The following is a 25,918-nucleotide window of genomic DNA, read 5'->3' on the forward strand; positions in this document are numbered from 1 at the left end:
TTTCATCTTTTCAGGGCCAATAAAATAAGTACCAGTTGAACACTGGAGTCGATGTAATCGACTTACCCCTCCTCCGAAATTGTTGGCCTTGTACCAAAATTTGAAACCAATGTCTTAAACTATATGAAGAAAAAGACTTCAATTACTACTAAAATATCTTCTTAAATGGGTCATGGTTTTCGATTCATCGAGACAGCACTCAAAGATGTCAAGACTATCAAAGGAAAAATTCCAGAAAGATTTCTTATAGCCGACAAAACATTTTTGAAGTTGCACAGAAGTGTTTCAGCGAGCGAAGAGTCGTTCTTTAGCCACAGGTCAGGTCTGACAGAGTAGTCCTATGATCATCTCTTCTTTTGTTTAGACGACTAAAACTGTGATTGTTCAACATCAGTTCTGTTTTAAATACAGTGCAATATAATTTAGAGAGAGATGGCTGCTATTTATAGCGAGTCAAGTGACTATATTGAGGCTCTGTCGATGGCTGGATGCCCACAATGTCCCGCAGTACAATGTTACTTACTTGACAAAGCAGCTACTTGTTCAACTTCAGCCCATATTAACAATAGACTGATTCCTGTTCATTTTTCCAAATTAATTGAAATAATTTTTTCTGAGATAATCGCTGTATTTAAACCTAATCTCTAATGAAATTTTTAACAGTACCTAAATCCAAAAACTTTTTTAAATAGGGGAATCTTTATTGGCCACTGTTCAAATTAGGTTTCCATTTTGTTAAACTTCCCTCAGCAGCACGATTTAAAAGGACTAAAAATACAAGATAACCAGATTAGAAGCAGTAACTGTTACCTTTCAACTCAGAAAATAAAATCGTGCGTTCTATTTTACTTCTTAAGCCTTTTTTTAATTACTGCCCGAATGAATTTGTCTTTCACCCCTCCAAAATTACTGAAATAAGTACCACGTACAAATACATTTTTAAGATATCTTTGTTGGGACTCAGATGTGAATTGTGTTATCAGTGAGTAAGAAATACATCTGAAGATGTATTAAGCTCGCTATAATTTTGTCATAGAAGTCCTGGTCTTTTTTAATAACTTCCATAAAAAATTAACAGAAAGGATAGATCGTTATAATCGACTTAATCCGTTTGTCTGTCCTTGTTTGTCCTCTCTGTGTTTAGCCCCTTGTGGATAGTAAAGAAATAGGATAGATACTCGTCCATAAAAATATCTGGGGGGAAAAGCAGCATATACTGAATGCGATAGTATAAGGAAATTTTTATTCGAGTAGTTTACTGATTTTGTTGTTATTTTGCAGAGCATCCAGCCACCGATAGAGCCTCTATACATAGTGACTTGACTCGCTATACGGAGAGGCAACGTAACGGGGTCTCAGATGAGAAGTTTGTGTATATTTTGTACACTAGAATTTAAAATTCATGTTCTGACTTTTCTTCTGTTAATAAACGTTCCAAATTTGGAACTCAAAGTCTCCACAGACTTTGAGCTCTTGTTGTAAACATTTCTTCGATTAAATAACTGACATTTATGACTTGGGAAAGTGTGCTGGAGGAAGAAACCATTACCCCATAACCTGACCCAGTACGACCAGTGAAGCTGATGTCGCCAACGTTCCATTTATGCAAAGAAAACGTACGCAGTGGAGGTTGTGGTGGGATTCATGGGGCCCGACAGTCTGGGAAGAAAGGATTGGATGTAGTAGCTAGTGCGTGACCTGGTAACGGTGGTGAATACCTAGACTGGGGGGGGGGGGTGATATGAAATCAACCAGCTCCAACAAGCAGTGGCCAAAATAGTAACGACGGTAGAAAAAAAAACATAGAGTAGAGGCAGCAGGTCTTTGATCCAAGGGTTGGAATGTGTTTGACGGTTACCTAGGATGTCAGTGTGTGTTTCGCAGCAGCAACGCCGTCTCTGATGTGGGTCTAACCCGAGTTTTTAATGGGTTTTAAAGCTGGGGTTTTTTTTCTTCTCATTTTTTTAACACTAATTGTCAAGGGGTGGTGGGAGACACACACACACACACATAGTTATATGACGGGCTTCTTTCAGTTTCTGTCTACCAAATCCACTTACAAAGCTTTGGTCGGCCCAAGGTACCACACGGTGGAACTGAACCCGGATTCCTTTTCCCCGAGTGTATTATGAAAGATTCTAATTTCACATCAGAGATTATTCTAGTCTTCCTGAATTATTTTCCTTTTAACTATTTGTAAATAAGGCGATTCAAGTGTTAATTTCGTCTGTCTTCCCATAAATGTTAAGAGCCTTATCCACTACGTTCTGAGTTCAAATTCCGCCGAGGTCGACTTTGCCTTTCATCCTTTCGGGGTTGATAAATTAAGTACCAGCTGCTTACTGGGTCGATCTAATCGATTGGCCCCCTCCCCCAAAATTAAGGACCTTGTGCCTTGAGTGGAAAAGAATGGGTTTCGTTAATTTATATGGGGTTCAATTCTGCTCGTTCACTTAGAAGATGGTATAGTGTATGAGTTTAAATACTTGGAAAGTATATATCCTAAGTTCTAAAAATGTATATTTGGTCAATTTTCTTCCACAGAATCTTTGTTGCTAACGAATATTCCATTTTCTTTTGACCGAAAATTCCAGCATTTTTCTACTAAGTTTGAAAGTTTACTCTTTCAGAACTGTGTGCCTTATCAAAGCTTTTATTTTATATTTCGTTAATATAAGGGGTTTGTGTTGTAAATATCAAGGGGTAAATCAACAACGAATTGAAAAGCAGTTTTTATTCTTGCGAAACTTTGAACATCAGTGGTTTTTGCATGTCACTTGTGTAAAATATTTATTTTTGTGTAGATATTATGTAAAATATATTTTTTGTCTATTTTTTTTCTGTTAACGTAGAATTTTTTTAGTAAAAGAAACATCTGAACACCTTTTGATAAACTTGTATATATAAAAAAACTTCAACGATGTGTGTGTGCGTGTGTGGGTGAGAGAGAGAGAGAGAGAGAGAGAGAGAGAGAGAGAGTGTGTGTGTGTGTGTGTGTGTGTGTGTGTCTGTGTGTATGTGTATAGTAAGTTCTCGGCAGAGTACCTGATCTAATCCCAATTCCAAATTGAAACCGTTTCGCTTCTATTACGAATCGCCTCAAAGAAGGCATGGCTACCACGTTAATGAATTATCAGTTTGAAGTTTTGCATCTATATTTTGAAAAAGTTCGTGTATACGTACACTCTTTCTTACATAAATAATGCGCATACGTACGTACGTACGTACATACATACATACATACATACATACATACATACATACATACATACATACATACATACATACATACATACATACATACATACATACATGCATACATGCATGCATGCATGCATGCATGCATGCACATACATTCGTTTATCTATGTTTATCAACCAACAATTATACCTTACCGTTGCCTTAAATTTACTTAAAGCTCAAAATACATTGTCAAAATCTCACAATAAAATTCTCACCAGAATTTTGAGATTCTAAAAATCTATTTGATATCAAATTCATTTCACATTAGGAAAATTTATTTTATATTAGATTACAAATCTGACATTAAAACATAATCTAAAATCAGAAAGTGCCAAATGTTATTTTTCGTTATAGTTCGTTTGAAAATTCTGTGGAAAAATAACTTTTAATCATTGTATGAATTTTAAAAAACTACTCATATACATAATAATAAATTATTTTTAATAATTGTTCTTTAATGGGGATTTAAATAAAATTCTTGTCTTCCAAATTCAACAAGTGCCTTTGCTTGGAAGCCGAAACCTTCATAAAATCTCATGTCGTGAACAATACTTTATGAAAAGCTTTGTGGAAATGTTAAGTTCAGTGTAAAAGAGAGAATGATTGTATGTTTGTTGTTTGTTGTTTGTTATCATTATCTTCATTATTCCAAAGTCAAGTCCTGTATTGAACAGGGCGACAACAAATCGGCGTCTTCCAAAGTCAACATATAATCCAAGTGATAAAAAAAAATTTCATCACTGGACACACTCAGCATTCATAATGTATCCCAACATTATGAACATTAACTTCATACACACATTAATACACATCTGTACAGTTAAATATATATCAAACAGTTTTTTTTTAACAATATTTTCCTTGTCTCTTCCAAATTTTTTGATGTTTATTCAAACTAATTCTTTCAACACATTATTTTTGCCTAAATAAATGTACATTTTGTAAAAAGAAAATGCATTAACTAATATATGTCATGTTTACTGTATACAATGAGAGTGCAATCGAGATTCCTATTCATCGAGAAGATGGTTATTTGGATTAATAAACATTGTGTTCAATGGTGCTTCAAAGCAGTCTTCAGCTGTTCATTTTATTTTTATTTTCTGTCTGTCCTGTTATCATAAATCTAATTGAAGTTTCATTTCAGACAACGCTCATATCATTTCACTGAAGCAACAATAACAATTCAACATTTGATGTCCGTAAAGTAGTCTCCTCTGAAATTCCTATAACGAGTAAAACTTCACTAGTTTTATAACAAAAACAGCAGCATTCAACGAAACAAAACGATAGCTTGCCTTAATGCGGCCGTTCGAACTGCTGGAAATAACAAACTGATCATCCTCTTGCCTGTTTGTCTTCAAAAAACACTTAAATGGCTCAAGCAGTGGGATCTTTTCAGTTTGAATGGCAGTTTTTTAAAATAATTTCCACATAACTAAACACTTTTAAACTTCGTATACTGGTAGAATGTGTTTATAAAACATCTTTTTCTCTTGGCTTTATTGAGAAAATTCTATAGTTTGTAAGATATTTGTTGTTTTTTTTCTTCAATTTCTGCAATTTGAACCAATCAATGACGTCTATTGAGGTGAAAACATTCTGTGCCGTATGAATATGTCCCTCGTTTAAGAAACAGATTGGGTTTATTTACATTTGTGAAGAAAAAAAGATACCCTTCCCCCCACCTCTAACCCTAACCCAAATTGAAATGCAATAGATCGATACTAAGGTCATAATTATGGGTGACAATTTCATATGACACCGCTAGAAAAACTACCATTCAAACCGAAAAGATCCAAGTAGTGAATTCATAAATACATAAAAAGATAAGGTGGTTATGTCCGGAAAGTTTTTTATCTTAGGTATGTTCATGAAAAACCTGGACTTAACAAGTTCATGCTGGAATAAATGTTATGCTACAGAAAAGATACTACAGCCGTCACCAGTCATTGATACTCTACAGAGCCTATGCGAGTTCCCCAAAAGGTATTGCTCTTATATATGGAACAGTGCTGCAGCTGGACACACAGACATCCAGAAAAGGGACACCCGAATGACTGACATAAACCCACTCGTCTTAGTTTCTTGCCCACCGGCGTGCTTGTCTCCTTCCTCTGCAAGGATTCACATCATCTCGTCTCAGGCATTCTCGTTCTGCTTGTCTCGCCTCATCACTTTTATAGTGTCCAACAGCTCAGCCACCCGCCCGCCCATCAGGCTCCAACATAATCACTAGACTCAAAACTTCTTTCCCAGAATGTCAACCTTCTGCTCATGTCTTTCCCACAGGTGAATATTTACGAAGATTCAAGAGGAACATTAACGGCGTCAATGTCATTGATCTAGGAAAGACCACCAAAAATCATGGTTACACAATTTCAAACAATGACATGGAACAAGGAATGACTCGCTAGGATGGAATGATCTGGCACAACAAATGTTGCATGTATATAGTAAACTAGTTTATGGGAATCTTGATTGATGCATACCAAAGCTATCTGAGGGAAATCACAATTATATGAACATTTCTGAAGGAAGTCAACAACAATATAAGAAAACATTTTTGACACATAAATACAGGGTTTAAATTTTTGACCAGAGGAGTGTAATCATATCAGAGCAACCTTGCAAAAAAAAACAAAAAAAAACACAATATGCTATTAGTACAAAGCATCTGTGGGTGTCCAATCAATACATACAGCGAGCACAAGCCATCTGAGAAAAAAAAACAAAAGCAACTCATTAATGTGTGTGAAAGTAAATATTGACAAGGAAAAGTCAAAGTCGTATGCATGGGGAGCAGCAATTAAACAACTGATTGGGTCATGTTTTCGTAAGTAATTATCTGTAAGTAATTATTACTGGATTAAAGTTTTAAAACTTTTGTCTCATTCAAGGCCCAGATAGAGAGCAACAACTAAAGTGAAATAACAGAGTGATGATATTTACCCACGAATAAACTGATATAATTTTACGTGAGAGAAACAATGCTCATCATCATCATCATCATCATTTAAAGTCCATCTTCCATGTTGACATGGGTTGGACAGTTTGACTGGAAACTGGTAAGCTGGGGAGGTGCACCAGGTTCCAATCTCATTTGGCATGGTTTCTACAGTTGAATATCCTTCCTAATGCCAACCACTCTGAGAGTGTAGTGGGTGCTTTCTACGTGCCACTGGCACAGGTGCCAGTCACAGAACACTGGCATCAGCCACAACTACAATCTCAGCTTGATGGGTCTACTCAAGCAAAGTACATTGCCCAAGGTCTCAGTTACTTGTCACTGCCTCCATGAGGCCCAAAGTTCAAAGGGTGCTTTTTACGTGCCAATTATGCAACATTGGCATTGGCCATAATTTCGATTTCACTTGTCTTGAGGAGTTTTCACAAGCACAGCATATCGCCAAAGGTCTCGGTCACTTGTCATCACTTCTGTGAGACCCAACATTTGAAGATCATGCTTCACCACCTCTTCCCATGCCTTCCTGGGTCTACCACTCCCACAGGTTCCCTCCACCATTAAAGAACGGCACTTTTTCACATAAATGTCTTCATCCATATGCATCACATAACCATAACAGCAGTCATCTCTCTTGCACCACCACATCTGATGCCTCTTATGCCCAACTTTTCTCTCAAGATGCTTACACTCCGTTGTGCATGCAAACTGACATTGCACATTCAGCAAAGCATACTAGCTTCATTTCTTTCAAGCCTTTGCATGTCCTTGGCAGTCATGGCTGTTTGCACACATGTGTTGCATGGCTGTTTGCACACAGACGTTGTACAATCTGCCTTTCACTCTGAAGGAGAAAGCGGTCCTTTGTTACCAACACAGGTAGGAACTCCATGAACTTTGCTCAGACTATTCTTATTCTAGCAGCTACACTTTTGGAGCATCCACCTCCGCTACTGACTTGGTCACCTAGGTAATGGTAGCTATCAACTACTTCTAGGTATTATCCCTGGCATTTGATGAAGTTTATATTCTGTACATTTATACCTGTGCAATTATACACAAAACTATTTTCGCTGTTAACCTACCTGTGATATTGCTACACCTCTTGTGTCCTTAGCTTACACTGGGTACATCTTATGGAGTTACTACCTGTGTCTTTTCTACAGATTGAGCAGAGCCATCTACCTGAAAGGATTTGTAATTTGTCTGCCTGCCTACTTACTAAGACTTTGATTTTTGCTAGGTTAACTCTAAGGCCCTTTGATTCCAGACCTTGCTTCCATACCTGAAATTTCTTCTCCAGTTTTGATAGCAATTCAGCTATAAGAACAAGGTCATCAGCATAGAGGAGCTCCCAGGGGCAGCCTGTCTTAAATTTCTCTGTTATTGCCTGGAGAACTATGATGAACAAAAGGGGGCTGAGGACTGATCCTGGGTGAACCCTGAATTCATCAGTATACTCACTGTTAACCTTTATCTTACTGACAGCGTCCCTATACATGGCTTGTACAGCTCTCACTAACCACTCATCTATCCCTAGCTTCCACATTGACCACCAGATAACGGAGTGGGGACTCTGTCAAAGGCTTTCTCCATGACACTGAAGGCCAAGTACAGGGGTTTATTTTTAGCTACATAATTTTCCTGCAGTCGCCTAACAAGGAATATAGCATCAGTCATACTCCTGCCTGGTCCAAATCTGAACTGCATCTCATCTACACTAACTCTCTTCCCAATTGAACTATGGCCCTTTCTTTGACTTTCTCACCTGGTCCAGCAACTTGATGCCTCTATAATTATTCCTGTCTAAGGCATCACCTTTGCCTCTGTAGCAGTTGACTATAATGCAGCTATGCCAATCATTGAGAATGACTCTTTCGTGGATAACTTGATTAACAATACAGGTGACTAGGCTATAACCTACTCTGCCAGATATCTTAATCATCTCAGCAGTGATTCCTGATGGGCCAGGGGCTTTCCCTGTTTTCATGCCCTTAATTGTTTTATCTACTAAGCTACTGTTGATTCGGATAGCTGGTCCCTCAGTTGGGTCAACATATGGCAGACACTCCTTGCATTTAGCAGTCTTTTATAATGGCATTTCCAAGCCTCTTTCTTTGCAGAATCATTAAATGCAAGTGCACCATCATCCATGTGGACACATTTCTCTCCTACGACATAGCAATTTTCTCTCACACACCGTCTTGCAATCTGAAACACTTCGAGCCTCTGGTCCTCATGTTGCATGACATATGCAAACTGCTTCTTTTCTGCTTCTCACCTGTCTCCTAGCTTCCCTTATGGCTATCTAATACAGTTCCTCGCGACCCTCACACTTCCAGTCATTCCAGGCCTGTTTCTTTGCTCTAATGGCCTTGTCTATAGCATCATTCCACCACCACATCACCCTAGGTCTGAATGAGACTTTGCACCAGCCAGCAGAAAATGACACTTAGTTGATGAGTAAAGTTTCGTCTATACAAGAAAAAATAGCCGAGAAAGACTACTAGCATACACACCTTTGTGTGTGTGTATGTGTGTACCTGTGTGTGCATTGTATTTAGACCAACAGGAAAAGTGACCTTGTTACATTAAAATATCTAATATTTGTGAATTAAAAACAGAAACATTCAAACAACTTTGTTTTGAAGTTTCACATTTATTGTTATGTCTAATTTTTAAAGTGAGTGTGAAATAAGAACTTTGAACTTAGGAACAAAGATATGACATGGGGAAGGGTTACAGAAGAGGAAGTAAACCCCAGTATTTTACTGCTACTTATTTTCTTAACCTCAGAGAAATAAACCATATTAGAGAGATGAAATTAAGCATATAAAATATTTCAAATATTTGCTGAAAAAAATAGTTTATGTGGAAAGTGTGGGGTTTTTTTTTGATAATTACAAAATCTATCACTAATTAATTTAATCAAATAAGAGAAATTATCAGGTTAAAGTAATAACTTTTACATGATACTTGTTAATTAAATTTAATTCAGCTTTATTATCATAAATTATGGCCAGTAATTAACGTCCTTTTTTTCCTTTTTTCTTCGGTCCTTTACCACCTGGTAGTTGACTAGAAGATTGAGAGCTTGACTGAGATTGCTGCCGGGTCTTCAGCTTTGGAATAGTTTTGGCAACATACAAGAAAATATCATTCCCTAAAAATCAACAAAATATAAAAATTACATGTGCTATGACATACTGATTGAAGAGTAGATATATTAACATACATTTATACATATTTAGGATCTTTTCGGTTTGAACGGCAGTTTTTTCTAGCGGTGTCATATGAAATTGTCACCCATAATTATGACCCTAGAATCGATCTATTGCATTTCAATCTGTTTTAGGGTTAGGGATGGGGGAAAGGGTATCTTTTTTTCTTCAGAAATGTAAATAAACCCAATCTGTTTCTTAAACGAGGGACATATTCATACGGCACAGAATGTTTTTTACCTCAATAGCTGTCAGTGATTGCTTGAAATTTCAGAAATTGAAGAAAAAAAAACAACAAATATCTTACAAACTATAGAATTTTCTCAATAAAGCCAAGAGAAAAAGATGTTTTATAAACAAATTCTACCAGTATACGAAGTTTAAAATTTTTTAGTTACCTGGAAATTATGTTAAAAACTGCCGTTCAAACCAAAAAGATCCCATATTTATGATGACATATGTTTTGAAATGCAGAATGGAATATACATTAAAATGAATTTGGAAGCAATTCTGGACAAACTAAAATTATCCAGATTCCTTAGACTCTTTCACATTTTCTATCTAATATAAAAATTCCCAGGAACACAGAGTGGTAAAACTTTTGAACAACTAGCAGTTGTTAGCAGTTTCTATCCTACTGCTGAAATTAAATCAATGATGCATATTTTCACTCTAAAATAGCTGTCAATATAACTGTCGATAGATACTGTGGAAGAAGGAAATGCCAATGGTATTTACAGAGGCAGAGCAGTATAATTAGCAAGTGGTTTATTAATTTGTAGTAGTGAGTTCAACCCCTCTTGCAAGCCAAAATAAGCCACTTTATTTGACCAACTAGTTCAGAACGCTAGCTTTGATAACATTTTATTTGTGACTAGCACAATGACCCGGCGTTACCAGGTCATAATGCTAGTGCATGCATATACAGCTGCGTGCGTGCACACAAACACGCGAGTACTGTCCAAATCACATACAGCTAGCTGGCATTCAATTGGCGTATCAAGTTTCGGGCATTTTGATTGGGTTTTGGATAGAAAATTCACAAAAAAGTCACTTCTATTGATTTTTTAATGGCTTTGCTGGGTGACTGGGGAAATGTAAAGATGTGCACGACCACCCTTGGACAGTTTTGAATGACCATAGAAAGTGCGAGCCCTCTAACTGAAAAATTGTGGATTTGTATAAAGGACATACACACACACACACAGACAGATATTTTGCCGTTTATATATAGAGAGATAATTTAAATGGACAAAGTTATTAGTTTTGGCAGGTCTATTTTACAGTAGATCCTGTGTATTCAAACAAATTATTTCTGCTACTATATCATAGAGTTAAAATAGTCATTGTAGTCTATAGAAATCAGTTGACAGGAATATCTTTTCAAAGTTATCTTTTAAAGTACTTTTACATTCAATTTTCCTTGCTAAAATGTGTTACACCATGCTGACATGCAAATTTTGACATTTATTTTGACTTAAATTATTAAAAACAAAAGGCACCATTCAAGTGTGATCATTACTAGCGTCGCCTTACTGGCACTTGTGCCAATGCTAGTAGGGTGCTAAGAGCACCATTCAAGTGTGATTGTCATCAGCATCACCTTACTGACACCTGTGCCGGTGGCATGTGTAAAAAAGATTTGAACGAGGTCGTTGCCAGTACCGCCTGACTGGCTCCCGTGCTGGTGGCACATAAAAAGCACCCACTACACTCTCGGAGTGGGTGGCGTTAGGAAGGGCATCCAGCCGTAGAAACACTGGTGCAGCCATCTGGTTCGCCAGCCCTCAGTCAAAATCGTCCAACCTATGCTAGCATGGAAAGCGGATGTTAACCCTTTTATTAGTGTATTTATTTTGAAATGCTCTGTATTTCTTTCAGTTACTTTAAATATAACAAAGAATTTAGTAAAATAACTTAGTCATCATTCAGCTAGTGTTAGGAACATAAATTGCGACTAAGGTTTGGTGGAAGATTTTAATTCAAAACTTATGAAAACAGGACATTTATAGCCAGAGCCTGTTTCAGCCAGGTTGGTAACAAAAGGGTTAAACGATGATGATGAGGAAAAGACATTACATAATATAGAGTAAAGAAATGAAGTGGGAGCTCAAAAAGAAATAAAAATCCTGATGTAACAGAACAAGTAAAACAAACATAAGAACAATACTATTTACACCTTTGTGTTTTTTTTTTCCTTTAGTTAGACTACTACACTGACATTGAGAGAGTGGGGGGTAATGTAATTTGATATAAAATGAATAATTAAATGTTGTTGCCATTGGTGATATGAAAAGAAATAAAACTCAAGAAACAACATTGACTGAAGTTAAGAATTTAACGAATTTTAAATTACAAATTCATTAGAGATTGATTTACAGTTAACAGTAACTGCACAATTACTGCTATGGATCATTAATTAAAATCAGTGGCTTTAAGGGAGTACTGCCTTTCATATGTAACAAAATCTAGACTAACCCACTCCTGAGCAAACCTCCTGCCATTTTACCATTACCACAACAGGCTTTGCTCCACTGAATTTGTCTTTTTTATCCTCTATCTTTTATACACATTAAAGGAAATATCTCTTCTCCTTCATCTGATTATGCCTAAATAATTCAATTAAATACCTATGCTAACTGAAAAGATCATTCAGTCACAAATTTAATTAAAAATGTCGAAGCACTCTCCCCAGCTTTAAACAAGATTGATCAAAACAAAACAAAACAAAACCTCAAAATGTTTCTCAATAATTGTGGTTAAAAAAAGATACAAAATAAAACAAGGGAGACAACTCACTAGTTTTGAATTCTTCTTGTACTGCTGACCCATCTTCCTGCTTCAGTTGAATACGGAGGCGTCCAAGGGCTTTATTATCACGATGGTCAAGTTCACGGGGATACACTTTAGTCTAAACATAAAGAAAAGATCTGGCTAAAAAGAGGTTGACTAGTATCAGCTTAGCATCCAAATGGATTTGGACGAATCACAACATTTTATAGAAAAGGATTAAAACTAAAGCTAGCAGGGGTACAAACATTTCATTGTCTTAGATTACAAATCTCAAAAAATATTCTTCCTCTAAAGTGTAGTCATGGCAAATTTGTTTTATAAATCTAATTTCTATGCCAGTAGATTCTAAAGAAGAGTGAACAAAATCCAAGGTCGTCTTGATATGTGGGAACTAATAGGTTGAACTGCAATACTGAGTAGTGGTATTTCTGGTAGCTTGACAGAGAAGACTTCAGACAAGCAATAAGGATTCTCATCATGAGGATACATAAGAAATTACGGATCTTTTAGGTTTGAACGGCAGTTTTTTCTAGCAGTGTCATATGAAATTGTCACCCATAATTATGACCCTAGTATCGATCTATTGCATTTCAATCTGTTTTAGGGTTAGGGTCTATGGTTGTATCTGACATTAGCAACACAAGTTCTTTATCACTTAAATATAGTTTCTTAGTTTTTATAATTAAGAGGATTTGTATGATCATGTTCTTAAATATTTTTCTTGAACCAATGCAAGTATTTCAAGAAAATTGTTTCAGTACTATACAGGGTGTCCAAAAATTAACTATTTCAATGAAATCAGGCAAATTTTAAAAAATCTGAGAGAATTTTGTTTACTCTTTTACTTGTTTCAGTCATTTGACTGCAGTCATGCTGGAGCACCGCCTTTAGTCAAGCAAATCGATCCCAGGACTTATTCTTTGTAAGCCTAGTACTTATTCTATCGGTCCCTTTTGCCGAACCGCTAAGTTACGGGGACGTAAACACACCAGCATCAGTTGTCAAGCGATGTTGGGGAAACAAACACAGACACGCAAATGCACACACACACATATATATATACATATATACGACGGGCTTCTTTCAGTTTCCGTCTACCAAATCCACTCACAAGGCTTTGGGCGGCCCGAGGCTATAGTAGAAGACACTTGCCCAAGGTGCCACGCAATGGGACTGAACCCAGAGCCATGTGGTTGGTAAGCAAGCTACTTACCACACAGCCACTCCTGCACCTATTATTAATTATTATACCAAAACAAATAGATTTATAAATCTTAGGTCGAAATTTTAGTGAAACTTTTCAATATGTGTTCCGTCTGTATCCCTAAAAATTTCAAATCTATACTTAGTGTTACAAAACACATTTTGAAGCATTTCAGGAGTTATCTCCATGTTCTTCAAATTAAGCTAAACTATTGTTCCATCCTGAGGATGGAAATACAGAAAATAATTGCAGCTAAATTGAAAAAAAAAAGCTGTTGTGAACAAATAAGCAGGATCCAACGGGAATGAAACTAAAATTATAAAAATAAAATTATAAACAAAATTAAAATTTTATACACTTTTAATACATATCAAACATGATGAACATAAATGAAAGTGAGTTTTTAAAAAATTGTCTGATTTCACAGAAATAGATAATTAATTCGAGGACAGCCTGTATATTCAATAATGAAGTCTTTGCTATTCATGCAGCATCTGTTTTGCAATTCATAGATTGTTTCAAGAGAAACATCAGTAAGCTCCTGATTTTGAAAATTGGATCTCTTCGGTTTGAATGGCAGTTTTTAACATAATTTCTAGGTAACCAAAAAATTTTAAACTTCGTATACTGGTAGAATGTGTTTATAAAACATCTTTTTTTCTTGGCTTTATTGAGAAAATTCTATAGTTTGTAAGATATTTGTTGTTTTTTTTCTTCAATTTCTGCAATTTCAACCAATCACTGACGTCTATTGAGGTGAAAACATTCTGTGCCGTATGAATATGTCCCTCGTTTTCTGAAGAAAAAAAGATACCCTCCCCCCACCCTAAAACAGATTGAAATGCAAAAGATCGGATCTAGGGTCATAATTATGGGTGACAATTTCATATGACACCGCTAGAAAAAACTGCTGTTCAAACCGAAAAGATCCTGAAAATTTAATGAAGAAGAATTGTTACAAGTTGAAGCAGGATTTACAATTAGTGAAGTCTGAATGACAATTGAATTTTAAGGCTTCTATTGTCTAGATGAATAATTAGAAGTGATTGATAAAATTCTCTGGGAAAATGTTTACCATGTAATTTAAAAGCTGAACACTATATATATTTAAGTGTAAATCTCCAGTTAAAAACCCAGTCGTCAATAGTAGGAATTACACAAAAAGAAACTGCTAAATAAAACAAATGCTCAGAAACGGCAAGAGCCACAGATTAAAATAGAAACAAACTCTTTATATAATATTGATAAAAATTAAATTACTTCTGGTGCTATAGTCATTCCAGCAGCCGCACACACATCTCGGATTTCTATAAAAGTCGGATTATCAACAGCCTAGATGAAAGAGAAAATAATTTCAAATAAATCAAAACAATAGGACTAATTAAAAGACTAATAAAGAGATGTGTAATTATCAATAGGATATGTTTAAACTATATCTGTTAAAGAATGATTTTAAAAATCCCTTTCTTCATACCAACATTGTATCAAGTTAGTATATACAAGATTAATGCAACATTTTCTATTTCCTGATCAACTGTGTTGTATGGAATACTCTTTTACTTGTTTCAGTCATTTGACTGTGGCCATGTTGGGGCACTGCCTTTAGTCGAGCAAATCGACCCCAAGACTTATTCCTTGTAAGCCTAGTACTTATTCTATCGGTCTCTTTTGCCGAACCGCTAAGTTATGGGGACGGAAACACACCAGCATCGGTTGTCAAGCGATGTTGGGGGGACAAACACAGACACACAACCATATACACACACACACATATATATATATACATATATACGACGGGCTTCTTTCAGTTTTCATCTACCAAATCCACTCACAAGGCTTTGGTCGGCCCGAGGCTATAGTAGAAGACACTTACCCAAGGTGCCACGCAGTGGGACTGAACCCAGAACCATGTGGTTGGTGAAAAAGCTACTTACCACACAATTATTAATGGAAATATTTATTGCAATGTAATTTTTATCTAAAGATAATGGAAGAGCCAGTATTTTAGCCTGAAAATGAGCTTAACCTTTTTCCTTTCTTTTTAAACAGTAATTAGAATTAGTTACCAACAAAGGTAGAAGCTCTCTGAACTTTGTCCAGCCTGTTCTTATTCTACCATCTATGCTCTCGGAGCATCTGCCTTCACTGCTGACTTGGTCACCTAGCTATCAGAAGCAATCAACTACTTCTAGGTATCCCACCTGACATTTGACAGAGTTTATATACACATACACATATATTTATATATATCCTCTTACTTGTTTCAGCCACTCGACTGCAGCCATGCTGGAGCACTGCCTTCACTCAAAGAAATCAACCCCAGGACTTATTCTTTGTAAGCCTAGTACTTACTCCATTGGTCTCTTTTTGCGGAACTGCTAAGTTATGGGGACATAAACACACCAACACCAGTTGTCAAACGATGGGGGGGGGGACAAACACAGACACAGAAAGATGTGTGTGCGTGTGTATATATATATATATATATATATATAGATAGATAGATAGATAGATAGATAGATAGATAGATAGATAGATAGATAGATAGATATATGACAGGCTTCTTTCAGTTTCCATCTACCAAATCCACTCACAAGGCTTTGGTTGGCCCGAGGCTACAGTAGAAGAGACTTGCTCAAAGTGTCATGCAGTGAAACTGAACCCGGAACCATATGTGGTTGGTAAGCAAGCTATTTACCACACAGCCACGACACACATATACATATATACACATACAAAGTAGGTATGAGGCCTAATGCTTGGGATAATGTAGAGTCGTTCAATCTTTAACCACAGGCATCATGGTTGGTTTTGGGTGAAGGTTCCTTGTTGGGAAATTGAATGATGTAAGAGTAGCACTTAGTTGTAAAAACTGAAGAATTTATGCACACAGCATTTACATTAGTCACATCTATATCAATAAGAAGTGAAAGGAAAAAAAGTCATCAGGCTTCAAACACCAGAATTGTACTGAGAGAATATAACTCATAGATATTTAATTATATCTCATCATTCATATCATACATAAAGGTGTTAATATTAAATAATTCAATACCTTTTCTTTTGGAATTCTCCGACCTTCTTTAGAAGTTTTTTTGCTGTTGATATAAGCTGGATACAAACAAATCCACCTAAGAAAATTAAGAAAGTGGTAATTAGTTTTAGAACATTAAGAAATGTCTTGACGTGGGTTGGCTATTTTACTGAATATAAATGATATTCCCTTTGCAAACACTGATCTGACAATATCATGAACATTTCTGGACAGTAAGATTGATGAAAACAATCAATGAAAATAATAATAATAATAATAATGAAATTATTGTATACAGTGCTCAGGCGCACCACAACTTGTCAGAAAGTGCGTATAAAGTATATGCAGTAATGTACAAATGTCTGGAAAGAGAACAATGTATGAGTCAGATACATGCTTGTGTGTATGGAGGGGAGAAAATCAGGTGTAGTGTTGGCGAATCTCAGGAAGCATGGAAGTTTTGAAGGATGCAGTGCTCCGACAAAATATTTTTATGTCATCGAAGATGGAAAAGTCTTTTGTGAAAACATAACAAATGTTTGCAAAAGAAATCTTTTCTATCATAATTGATGGAATTAAGACATTTCAGTCACCCAAATTTTAGTTGCAATTGTGAGGGGTACTTTGATTTGAAAATTAATGGATACGATAGATGTACTTGTTAGATACCAGAATAGTTGAAAATGGAACAGATTTCAGTCTTTACAATGTGTCACATCTACATTGTGAGAAAAATATATTTCTTGAGAAAATATGAGATATTCAAATACTAAATGTTCTTCCATGCTAAGCACCAAATGTGGGTTCCGAAACTTATTATTCGATGAGTCTGTCATTCTGACACTCTTTGTCTCTGTCAAAACTACAGAATTTATAACTCATATTTTGACATCTTAAGAATCCCATTATTTTCCTTGCAGCAGCAACCGGTAATGAGATTTCCCACTCATTCAGGAACCAATTCCAACAACATACCATCATCATCATCGCTTAACATCCGCTTTCCATGCTAGCACGGGGGCCAGTCAGGCGGTACTGGCAACGACCTCGCTCGAATCTTTTTACACATTCCACTAGCACAGGTACCAGTAAGGCGACGTTGGTAACGATCACGCTCGAGCTCTTGGCACCCTACTAGCACGGGCACAAGTGCCAGTAAGGGGAGGCTGGTAACGATCATGCTCGAATGGTGCCTTTTAAGTGCCACTGGCACGGAAGCCGGTTAGCCACTCTGTCAATGATCACACTCATATGGTGCTCTTTGCACCCCACTAGCACGGACGCCAGTCATCGATTTTGATTTTGCTTTTGATTGATTTGATACCAAAATATACCTAAACTTGTGGCTGTCTTGTAAAACGGTTTTTACAGTAAAATTAGAACCAGTTGATGTTTATTTCTTTATTTTCAAAGTGAAATCAAAGTTGACAAATTGATGGTACCTCTGGTACCTGTTTCAGTCCAGTCATTAGACTGTGACCATACTGAGAAGTAAACTTTTTACTACATAGTTGTGCCTGTAGTTATTATTATTATTATTTATTTGTTTATTTATTTAGTTAGTTTTAATAAACTCAAGCAAGGCTGAGTACAGCTACCATTTAATGATATAATTAGAATATAAAACTTTTGAGTTACTTTTTTAAAGATGAGTTAAAGTGAAACATGAAATTATCAGAAATTTATTATCCAAATAAAACTAACTATAAAAACGACAATATTTAGCTTAAAGGAAAGGCAATTAACATATTTAGTTAACGAACCATTTGATGATAAAATTAGTGGAATTCCAAATAGAATTTCCTTTCAGTGAAGATGGTATTACTATATGCTAAGGCGGCGAGCTGGCAGAAACATTAGCACGCCAGGTGAAATGCATAGCAGTATTTCATCTGCCGCTACGTTCTGAGTTCAAATTCCGCCGAGGTCGACTTTGCCTTTCATGCTTTTGGGCTCGATTAAATAAGTACCAGTTATGCACTGGGGTCGATATAATCGATTGTCCTCTCTGTGGGTAGTAAAGAAATAGGTATTACTATATGCTAAAAGTATTAGATCTGTGAATAGCTCACAATCCTTGTCATGAAATGGTAAGAATCCACTGGCTGTTTACTTCACATTCATTGTACCAGAATACATGATTGATCAATGGAAGAGTTACCGTTTAACAGCAGCCAATTCTATCAGTTTCTACAGAAAATATTACAAGTTAAAAGATATAAAAGATGCTCTTCATAATTCTAAATAGGATTTGTTAACTGATTTTATAACCAGTCATTGTGGAATAGTAGTAGATGAATCCTGCCTGCAGCCTTAGCATGGGCAAATTCCCTTGACATGATTAGAAGGGGCCTCGATGCAGCTGGCTTCCTAGCTCAACTGGAGCAAGTAGTCCTCAACCATGTATTTAAATGTTATAATTTAAAATGTGTTCTGTTGTATAATTGACTGTAGAAATAAAGCTTCTGTTTACCTAATAAATAATCTATATAATAATGGAGAAAGCTGCTTATTAATTAGGTATGTAACAATTACTAAAAGTATTGAAAGGGTTGACCATCTGGAAATATTTTTATAAATTTATGTTCTAAGAAATTTCCTATAATTTCGATTTCTCAAGTTTCTTGAAATTTTTTAACTCCAATTTCTCACAAATTTAAGTATTCATTGCATTAAGTTTTCATTCGCAATTTGGAAAACCGACAGTTTATTCTATTGGCGATCTTTCGTTTTGACTCAAACTCTGTCGGAAAAATTCTTTCTCATAAATCTCTATTTACTCTGAAGCCACATCTAAGTGGTATTTGTAGAAAATTTTGTTAAAAAGTATCCATTTTTCTGGATGTCATGAAGCAACAAAGTGGGAGCGTATACATCTGTAGTAATGTCCTTTTATTTATACGATATTTTCATTTCATGCCTATTTCATTCCTTGTTTGCAATGCTCTCTCTCTCTCTCTCACACACACACACACTCATACTGCAAAGATTATAGAAGGGCTGCTGAATTGAAATCTCAATGTTACTTTGAGGGGAAAGTAAAACTTGACAAACTGCTTCTCCCTCTGTTGTTGGACTACTGTGATGTTTGTTTAAAAAAAAGAGATTTTAATTGTGATAAAATAATAAAAGCAATACTTACTAAGTGAGAAAGCACTATTATAGAAAGAAATAATTAGATGTAAAATATAAAAATTATATTAAGGGGCTAGCAAAAAAATGACTGGATGGCAGTCTTTCTGCTAGTTGATATGTTTTATTTAACAGCTGTTTCCTCATGGATAAAGATCAACATCATCATCATTTTACCATCTACTTTTCTATACTTGCATGGGTCAGATGAAAGTATGTTGAAGTAGATGTTTTCTGCAGCTGGATGCTCTTCCTGTCGCTAACTCCCACTTGTTTCCAGGTAAGGTAATAATCTCTCAGTCAATTGAACATCAAACAGACTGGATTGGATATGTTTTATGTGAAGAACAGGAAATAGATGACACTGTTTAATGAGCCTTTCTGCTTACAAATATTGTACAACATGTCAAGATACCTGGATGTCCTTTCACAGTGGACTGAAAACCAATAACACTTGCAGACAGCCATTGTTTACAAAGCAGCAAATATGAGAGAAATATGAACTCACTCACACAATCATACATAGAAATACACACACACACAAATATATATATATATATATATATATATATATATATATATATATATATATATATACACACACACACACACACACACACAATAGACTTCTTCAGTATCCTTCGACCAAATCAACTCAAAAGGCTTTGGTCAACATGAGGCTAAGCAGGTCAACTGAAAAGTTCATAGTCTGACCAAGATACTCTCATGGAATGAGGCCATATGAGGTTTACTTTTTAACATAGACCTCCCCACCCCTTTGTGCTCCACACACTTTTTCCATCAGTGTTGCAGTGCTTGGGTTCCATTGGTGCAGAAGCTTTCATCCTGTTACTCAAAAACAGTCATCAGCAGCAGATACAATATCATCATCACTGTGATACTGGTTCCCAACCAAGTGCTTTTTTAATCCAGTGGTGGGGGGGGGCAGATAATAGTCAAATGGGGCCAACCCAAGAGAATAGGAAGGTGATCAACCAGCTCAAGGCCACAGTCATGCACAGCAGCCATTGAAACCAAAGACTTGAGTGCTGGAGTATTGCTTTGATGAAACAAAACCCCTTTTATTAGTTTCCCTGGGCATCTGGTCTTGATAGCCTTTCATAACTGCCTCAATAAATTGGCATAATACTCTCCATTGATGATGTGGCCCTTTTGAAGAGTCAATAAACACAATACCTTTTGTATCCCAAAAAACTGAGGCCATCAGCTTACCTGCAGATGGGACCACCTTTGCCTTCTTTAAAGCAGGTGAGGAGAGGAGGTTCTACTGCATGCATAGTCTTTTAATCTCTGGTTCAAAGTGATGAATTCAATACTCATCCTGGTTTAGGAAACATTCAAGGAAGCCAGCTGGACTGGCCTCAAACAATGTCAGATTTTCCCATGATGTAATCAGCCTGGTGCGCTTTTGATCAGATATCAGAAGACATGGCGCCCACCAAGCAAAAGCCTTCATCATGCCAAGTTCAATGCGCAAAGTAATCTCAACTTTCCTTCATAGGATATGCTAATCATCATCATCCATACATTGGTTATTTGATTTATAGTCAACCACCGGTCATCCATCATGTGGTGGTAGATTCAGGATGTCCAGACCTGGGATCATTTCAAGACTCTTTCTCCTTCCCCTCCTAAATACAGCTGCCCACTTTTGCATTGTTGTTAAACCTGGAGCATCATTCCCTAATGAAGCAACCAGGCTGCTATGAATGTCATAGGAGGCTAAACCCTTTTTCTGCAGGTACTTGATAACATCATGATGACAAATTTTGCCCATTTTCAAGAATAGTTACAATAGTTGTTTTTTAAGTCTTCTTTGAACAGTCAGCTGTCAGTTTACCTGGAGAGAAACAATGCAGTTATTAATGAGAAAAGTTGAAATTAATGCATATAAGATAAGCATATGAACTTTTCAGCTAACCTTCATATAGTAAAAACCTCAATGGAACCGAACCTAAAACCCATGTGGTTTGGAAGCAAACTTCTCAAGCACACAACCATAACAGCTTTGGGTGGAATTGACATACTGTTAGAAGAAATACAAATAAAGTAACTGCAGTAGTCAGTCGTAGTACTACAATAATTAGGCTTAGATTTGTCCAAGACAGAACTACAGCAATATTCAACTTCTCATATACTCTTTTTTTTACTTGTTTCAGTCATTTGACTGCGGTCATGCTGGAGCACCGCCTTTGGTCGAGCAAATCGACCCCGGGACTTATTCTTTTGTAAGCCCAGTACTTATTCTATCGGTCTCTTTTGCCGAACCGCTAAGTAACGGGGACATAAACACACCAGCATCGGTTGTCAAGCAATGCTAGGGGGACAAACACAGACACACATACATATATATACATATATACGACAGGCTTCTTTCAGTTACCGTCTACCAAATCCACTCACAAGGCATTGGTCGGCCCGGGGCTATAGCAGAAGACACTTGCCCAAGATGCCACGCAGTGGGACTGAACCCGGAACCATCTGGTTGGTTAGCAAGCTACTTACCACACAGCCACTCCTGCACCTATAAGAATCATATGTGGAGATGACTGGAGGATAAAGAGAACAACTTCAATAAGACCCTAATGGAGACTATCTTGATAATAAATGTTAGTAACCAAATCATTACAACTGGCAATTTTAATGGACATCTCAGATAGCTTTATGGTAGCTTCTCTGGTGTACATGGTGTAGTATAGTGAATGAATGGGATCAGGGTTCCTGGAGTTTTGTGAAACAAATGACCAACCACTTCCAATAATGAACACTTGAGGTTAAAAAAACATTCTGTGCCGTATGAATATGTCCCTCGTTTAAGAAACAGATTGGGTTTATTTACATTTGTGAAGAAAAAAAAGATACCCTCCCCCTCCCCCCAACCCTAAAACAGATTGAAATGCAATAGATCGATACTAGGGGTCATAATTATGGGTGACAATTTCATATGACACCGTTAGAAAAAACTGCCGTTCAAACCGAAAAGATCCCAATGTATGATTGAGGGAGTGTGTCTATTTTGTGTAGTTATTTACTGATTTTCCTCAGTTTTTTTTCCTCCGTTTTCCTACAGTTTAATTTTGTGATAGCATTTTCAATCTCCCTGAATCAATGCAAATAAATCGTTCTTGTTTAGGTGGGAATGAAACACCATTTTGTACTGATCCCAATCTACAAACAAAACCTTTAAAACGATGCAACTGTTGATATAAATCCCTCACACGTGTCATTCTTAGAAAACAACTGCTAATCCGAAATATGTTAATGAAGAAAACAGATGATAGAGACAGTTTTTATATATATATATATATATATATAAATATACATATTTTAAGCAAGTGTACATTTAAACACAAGAGAAACTAACTTTTAACAGGTAATTATACATGCTAGAAATAGCAGCCAACACCACGATTTAATAGCAATTTTCGTGTTTGGCCGTGTTGGCTGCTATTTCTAGCGTGTAAAATTACCTGTTAAAAGGTAGTTTTCTATTGTGTTTAAATGTACACTTTTTTAAAATATGAATATGTTATCTATTGACTATTTATACATGTTAGACCACTGGTAGTGATATTTATAACGAATATTCGCCACCCTATATATATCTTATGTATGTATATATATATATATAGTACAAAGTGAGATAGGAGTTATAAGGGTAACCCACTATGGGATATCAGTTATCCAACATATACTGTTGGTAAAGTACCCAAATGCCAAATACATAAATGCTTATAATTGCAATGCAATTAATTCATTTATTAATATATGAAATGGTAATATCTGTAAGTTGATGATTGAAATTAATTTGTTCCTCCATTTTCTTATTTGTATTATATATATATATATAATATATATATATATATATATATATATATATACTTGTTCCGCTACTCCTCGAAAGACCACTGAGTGAATTAAGGGTACTTCTTCAGTACCCGAATTAAGTTATTTTTTATCCCCTTCATTTGTACGCGTGATCATATATATCACTATTATAATTCTGAAATAAATGAGGTATTAAAAATTGAAACATTAAGAATAAAGAGTAGAAAGGATGCATAAAATTTGAAGTAATATAATTAGTAAGGCCTAAGAAGTGACTTTTTAATTAAGTTCGTCCCCCAGAAAAAAAATATATAAAAATGTAAGTTTCAGTGTCTGGGAGAAGATAAACATATGTGAACGTCGTATGTCACGAATATAAATCTAGCAAGGCATCAAATAGAAATTGTGTATTCGGAATTAAATGTTGTAACAGATATACCTTTCTCTATCGGAGTGAGTAAAATTTGGGTTCCACGGACGAGTCGAAGAAACGGATCGCGATGCAGCAGAGATGGAAGCTGCAGACGCCATGTTTTTTGTGAAGAGGTCATAAGTTGAATTACCTCCCTTGAAATAACTCCCCCCGCCCACTAACCCACCCAGCCTGTCTGCTCTCCAAGAAGTCTTTGATCTTTGGTCAAAATAACAGCTGACCATGAGATCAATTTTTTTTAATGTTTGGTTTGCTTTTTATAAATGCAATTGACAAACTAAATATATTAATATAACGAAACTAGGATCTTTTCGGTTTGAACGACAGTTTTTTTTCTAGCGGTGTCATATGAAATTGTCACTCATAATTATGACCCTAGTATCGATCTATTGCATTTCAATCTGTTTTAGGGTTAGGGTTAGTTAGGATTAGGGAGGAGGGTATCTTCTTTTCTTCACAAATATAAATAAACCCAATTTGTTTCTTAAACGAGGGACATATTCATACGGCACAGAATGTTTTCACCTCAATAGACGTCAGTGATCGGTTGAAATTGCAGAAATTGAAGAAAAAAACAAGAAATATCTTATAAACCATAGAATTTTCTCAATAAAGCCAAGAGAAAAAGATGTTTTATAATCACACTAGCAGTATCGCCCGGCGTTGCTCGGGTTTGTAAGGGAAATAACTATAAAGCATTTTTAGAGAGTTATAGCCAAAAAATAGCCAAAAAATGGGAAAAAAAATTATGGTAAATTTTTTTTGAGAGTTAAAAAGGTCGAGTTGCGTCCCCATGACAGTCTGTGGTTTGTGTTTCTGATTCTCGACCCCATGTCGAATTTATCGATTTTTTTCAGAACTGGGGGAACTTTTCAAAATTTCCGCTGCGTTAGTTTTGAATTATGACATTGGGCTATGTGTGTGTCAAGTTTCATCAGAATCGGTTGAAAGCAGTGGTCAGGGTGAGGGTACAACCTAACAGACACACAGACACGCAAACAGACAAACTGCCGTTTATATAGAGAGAGATTCTACCAGTATACGAAGTTTAAAAGTGTTTAGTTACGTGGAAATTATTTTTAAAAAGTGCCGGTCAAACCGAAAAGATCCTATATCTATATATGTTTTGTAATTTTAATTTTGTTAGTGAAATGAAACAGTTGTAGGTTAATAAATTAATTAATAAATTAATTAGTATCCATTAGATCTCTCTGTTTTCTAACTTGATGATAATGTTTGATATTTTAAAATATTTTATATGATATATTCATTGAAGAAATATCTCTTCAAAATATTATATATTAAACCAGTGTATCTTGGATAAAATCCCTATAAGAGGTTTAAATATCCTCATTGTGACTATATGTGTGTGTGTTTCTTTATTGGCCACACAGGGCTGAACAAAGAGGGGACAAAATATAAAGTAGAGCTTTTCTTTTTGGGAAGAAGAAAAAAAAAAGGGATTGTGGAAAAAAAAGGGGCCATTCAATAGGGATCGTGTATCACAGAAATGTCAATGTAAAAAAGGAAAACAGATTAGGTTTATCCATGGAAAGAAAAGCCAATGGAAAAGACCACCGGAACCTTGGGCAAGTGTCATGCAAAAAACACATTACAGTAAGTGGCTCTCTTTTTTCCTTTCTTTTTTTTGGTTCATAGGATTATGCTCAAGCTGGCTCCGTTATTCACACGTGCCATCCTTGCTACATTCACCCATCTTTTTTTTAAACATTCACTAGACAAAACTTCCCTCTCTATCCTCCCCTTCTTCTTCAAGTGATACTTGAAGGAGTTGACAAGAGATTGACCAGAGAGGAAAGTGTTTGTCTCTAGACCTTTCGGACGCATCGACCATACACATTCTTTCGCCATAGCCAAAAGTATGATGAAAATGGAAATTCCTTCCCGTTTCAAGGAAGGAGACGTGACAATATTCATGATAGACTCAGTTGATAAACCAACTCGTGGCACACGCGATAGCAGCCATTCGACATAGGCCCACAGGTCAGAAGTGGTTGGACACTGTACGAGTGCTTGCAGGACG

The 25,918-nt window shown here is 36.1% G+C and overlaps 1 protein-coding gene and 1 long non-coding RNA gene across 2 annotated transcripts in view; one reads left to right on the forward strand and one right to left on the reverse strand.

Moving 5' to 3' along the window:
* LOC118766216 overlaps positions 1-4,313 on the forward strand; it is a 14,510-nt gene extending 10,197 nt beyond the window's left edge. The window contains exon 2 of the long non-coding RNA XR_005002121.1: positions 2,980-4,313. This is a non-coding gene — a long non-coding RNA (uncharacterized LOC118766216). The remainder of the gene's footprint in view (positions 1-2,979) is intronic.
* Positions 4,314-8,847: 4,534 nt separating this feature from the next.
* LOC115219891 (signal recognition particle 19 kDa protein) lies at positions 8,848-24,013 on the reverse strand. The gene is made up of 5 exons (XM_029790195.2): positions 23,881-24,013; positions 16,482-16,557; positions 14,687-14,758; positions 12,229-12,340; positions 8,848-9,371 (listed from the first exon to the last, which is right to left on the reverse strand). The coding sequence occupies exons 1-5, from the start codon at positions 23,970-23,972 to the stop codon at positions 9,235-9,237; spliced, it is 489 nt and encodes a 162-aa protein (XP_029646055.1). The 5' UTR covers positions 23,973-24,013; the 3' UTR covers positions 8,848-9,234.
* Between the last annotated feature and the right edge of the window lie 1,905 nt (positions 24,014-25,918).

This window comes from Octopus sinensis, linkage group LG15 (assembly GCF_006345805.1).
Source record: "Octopus sinensis linkage group LG15, ASM634580v1, whole genome shotgun sequence".
In the NCBI taxonomy this organism is placed as follows: domain Eukaryota; kingdom Metazoa; phylum Mollusca; class Cephalopoda; order Octopoda; family Octopodidae; genus Octopus; species Octopus sinensis.

Excerpts from the sequence above, each read along its gene's own strand:
- LOC115219891 (XM_029790195.2), bottom strand. The coding sequence starts at position 23,972 with ATGGCGTCTGCAGCTTCCATCTCTGCTGCATCGCGATCCGTTTCTTCG. Across the intron at positions 16,558-23,880 it reads ACTCACTCCGATAGAGAAAG|GTGGATTTGTTTGTATCCAG; the intron begins GTATATCTGTTA and ends TAATTTTCTTAG. Across the intron at positions 14,759-16,481 it reads GGAGAATTCCAAAAGAAAAG|GCTGTTGATAATCCGACTTT; the intron begins GTATTGAATTAT and ends TCTTTCATCTAG.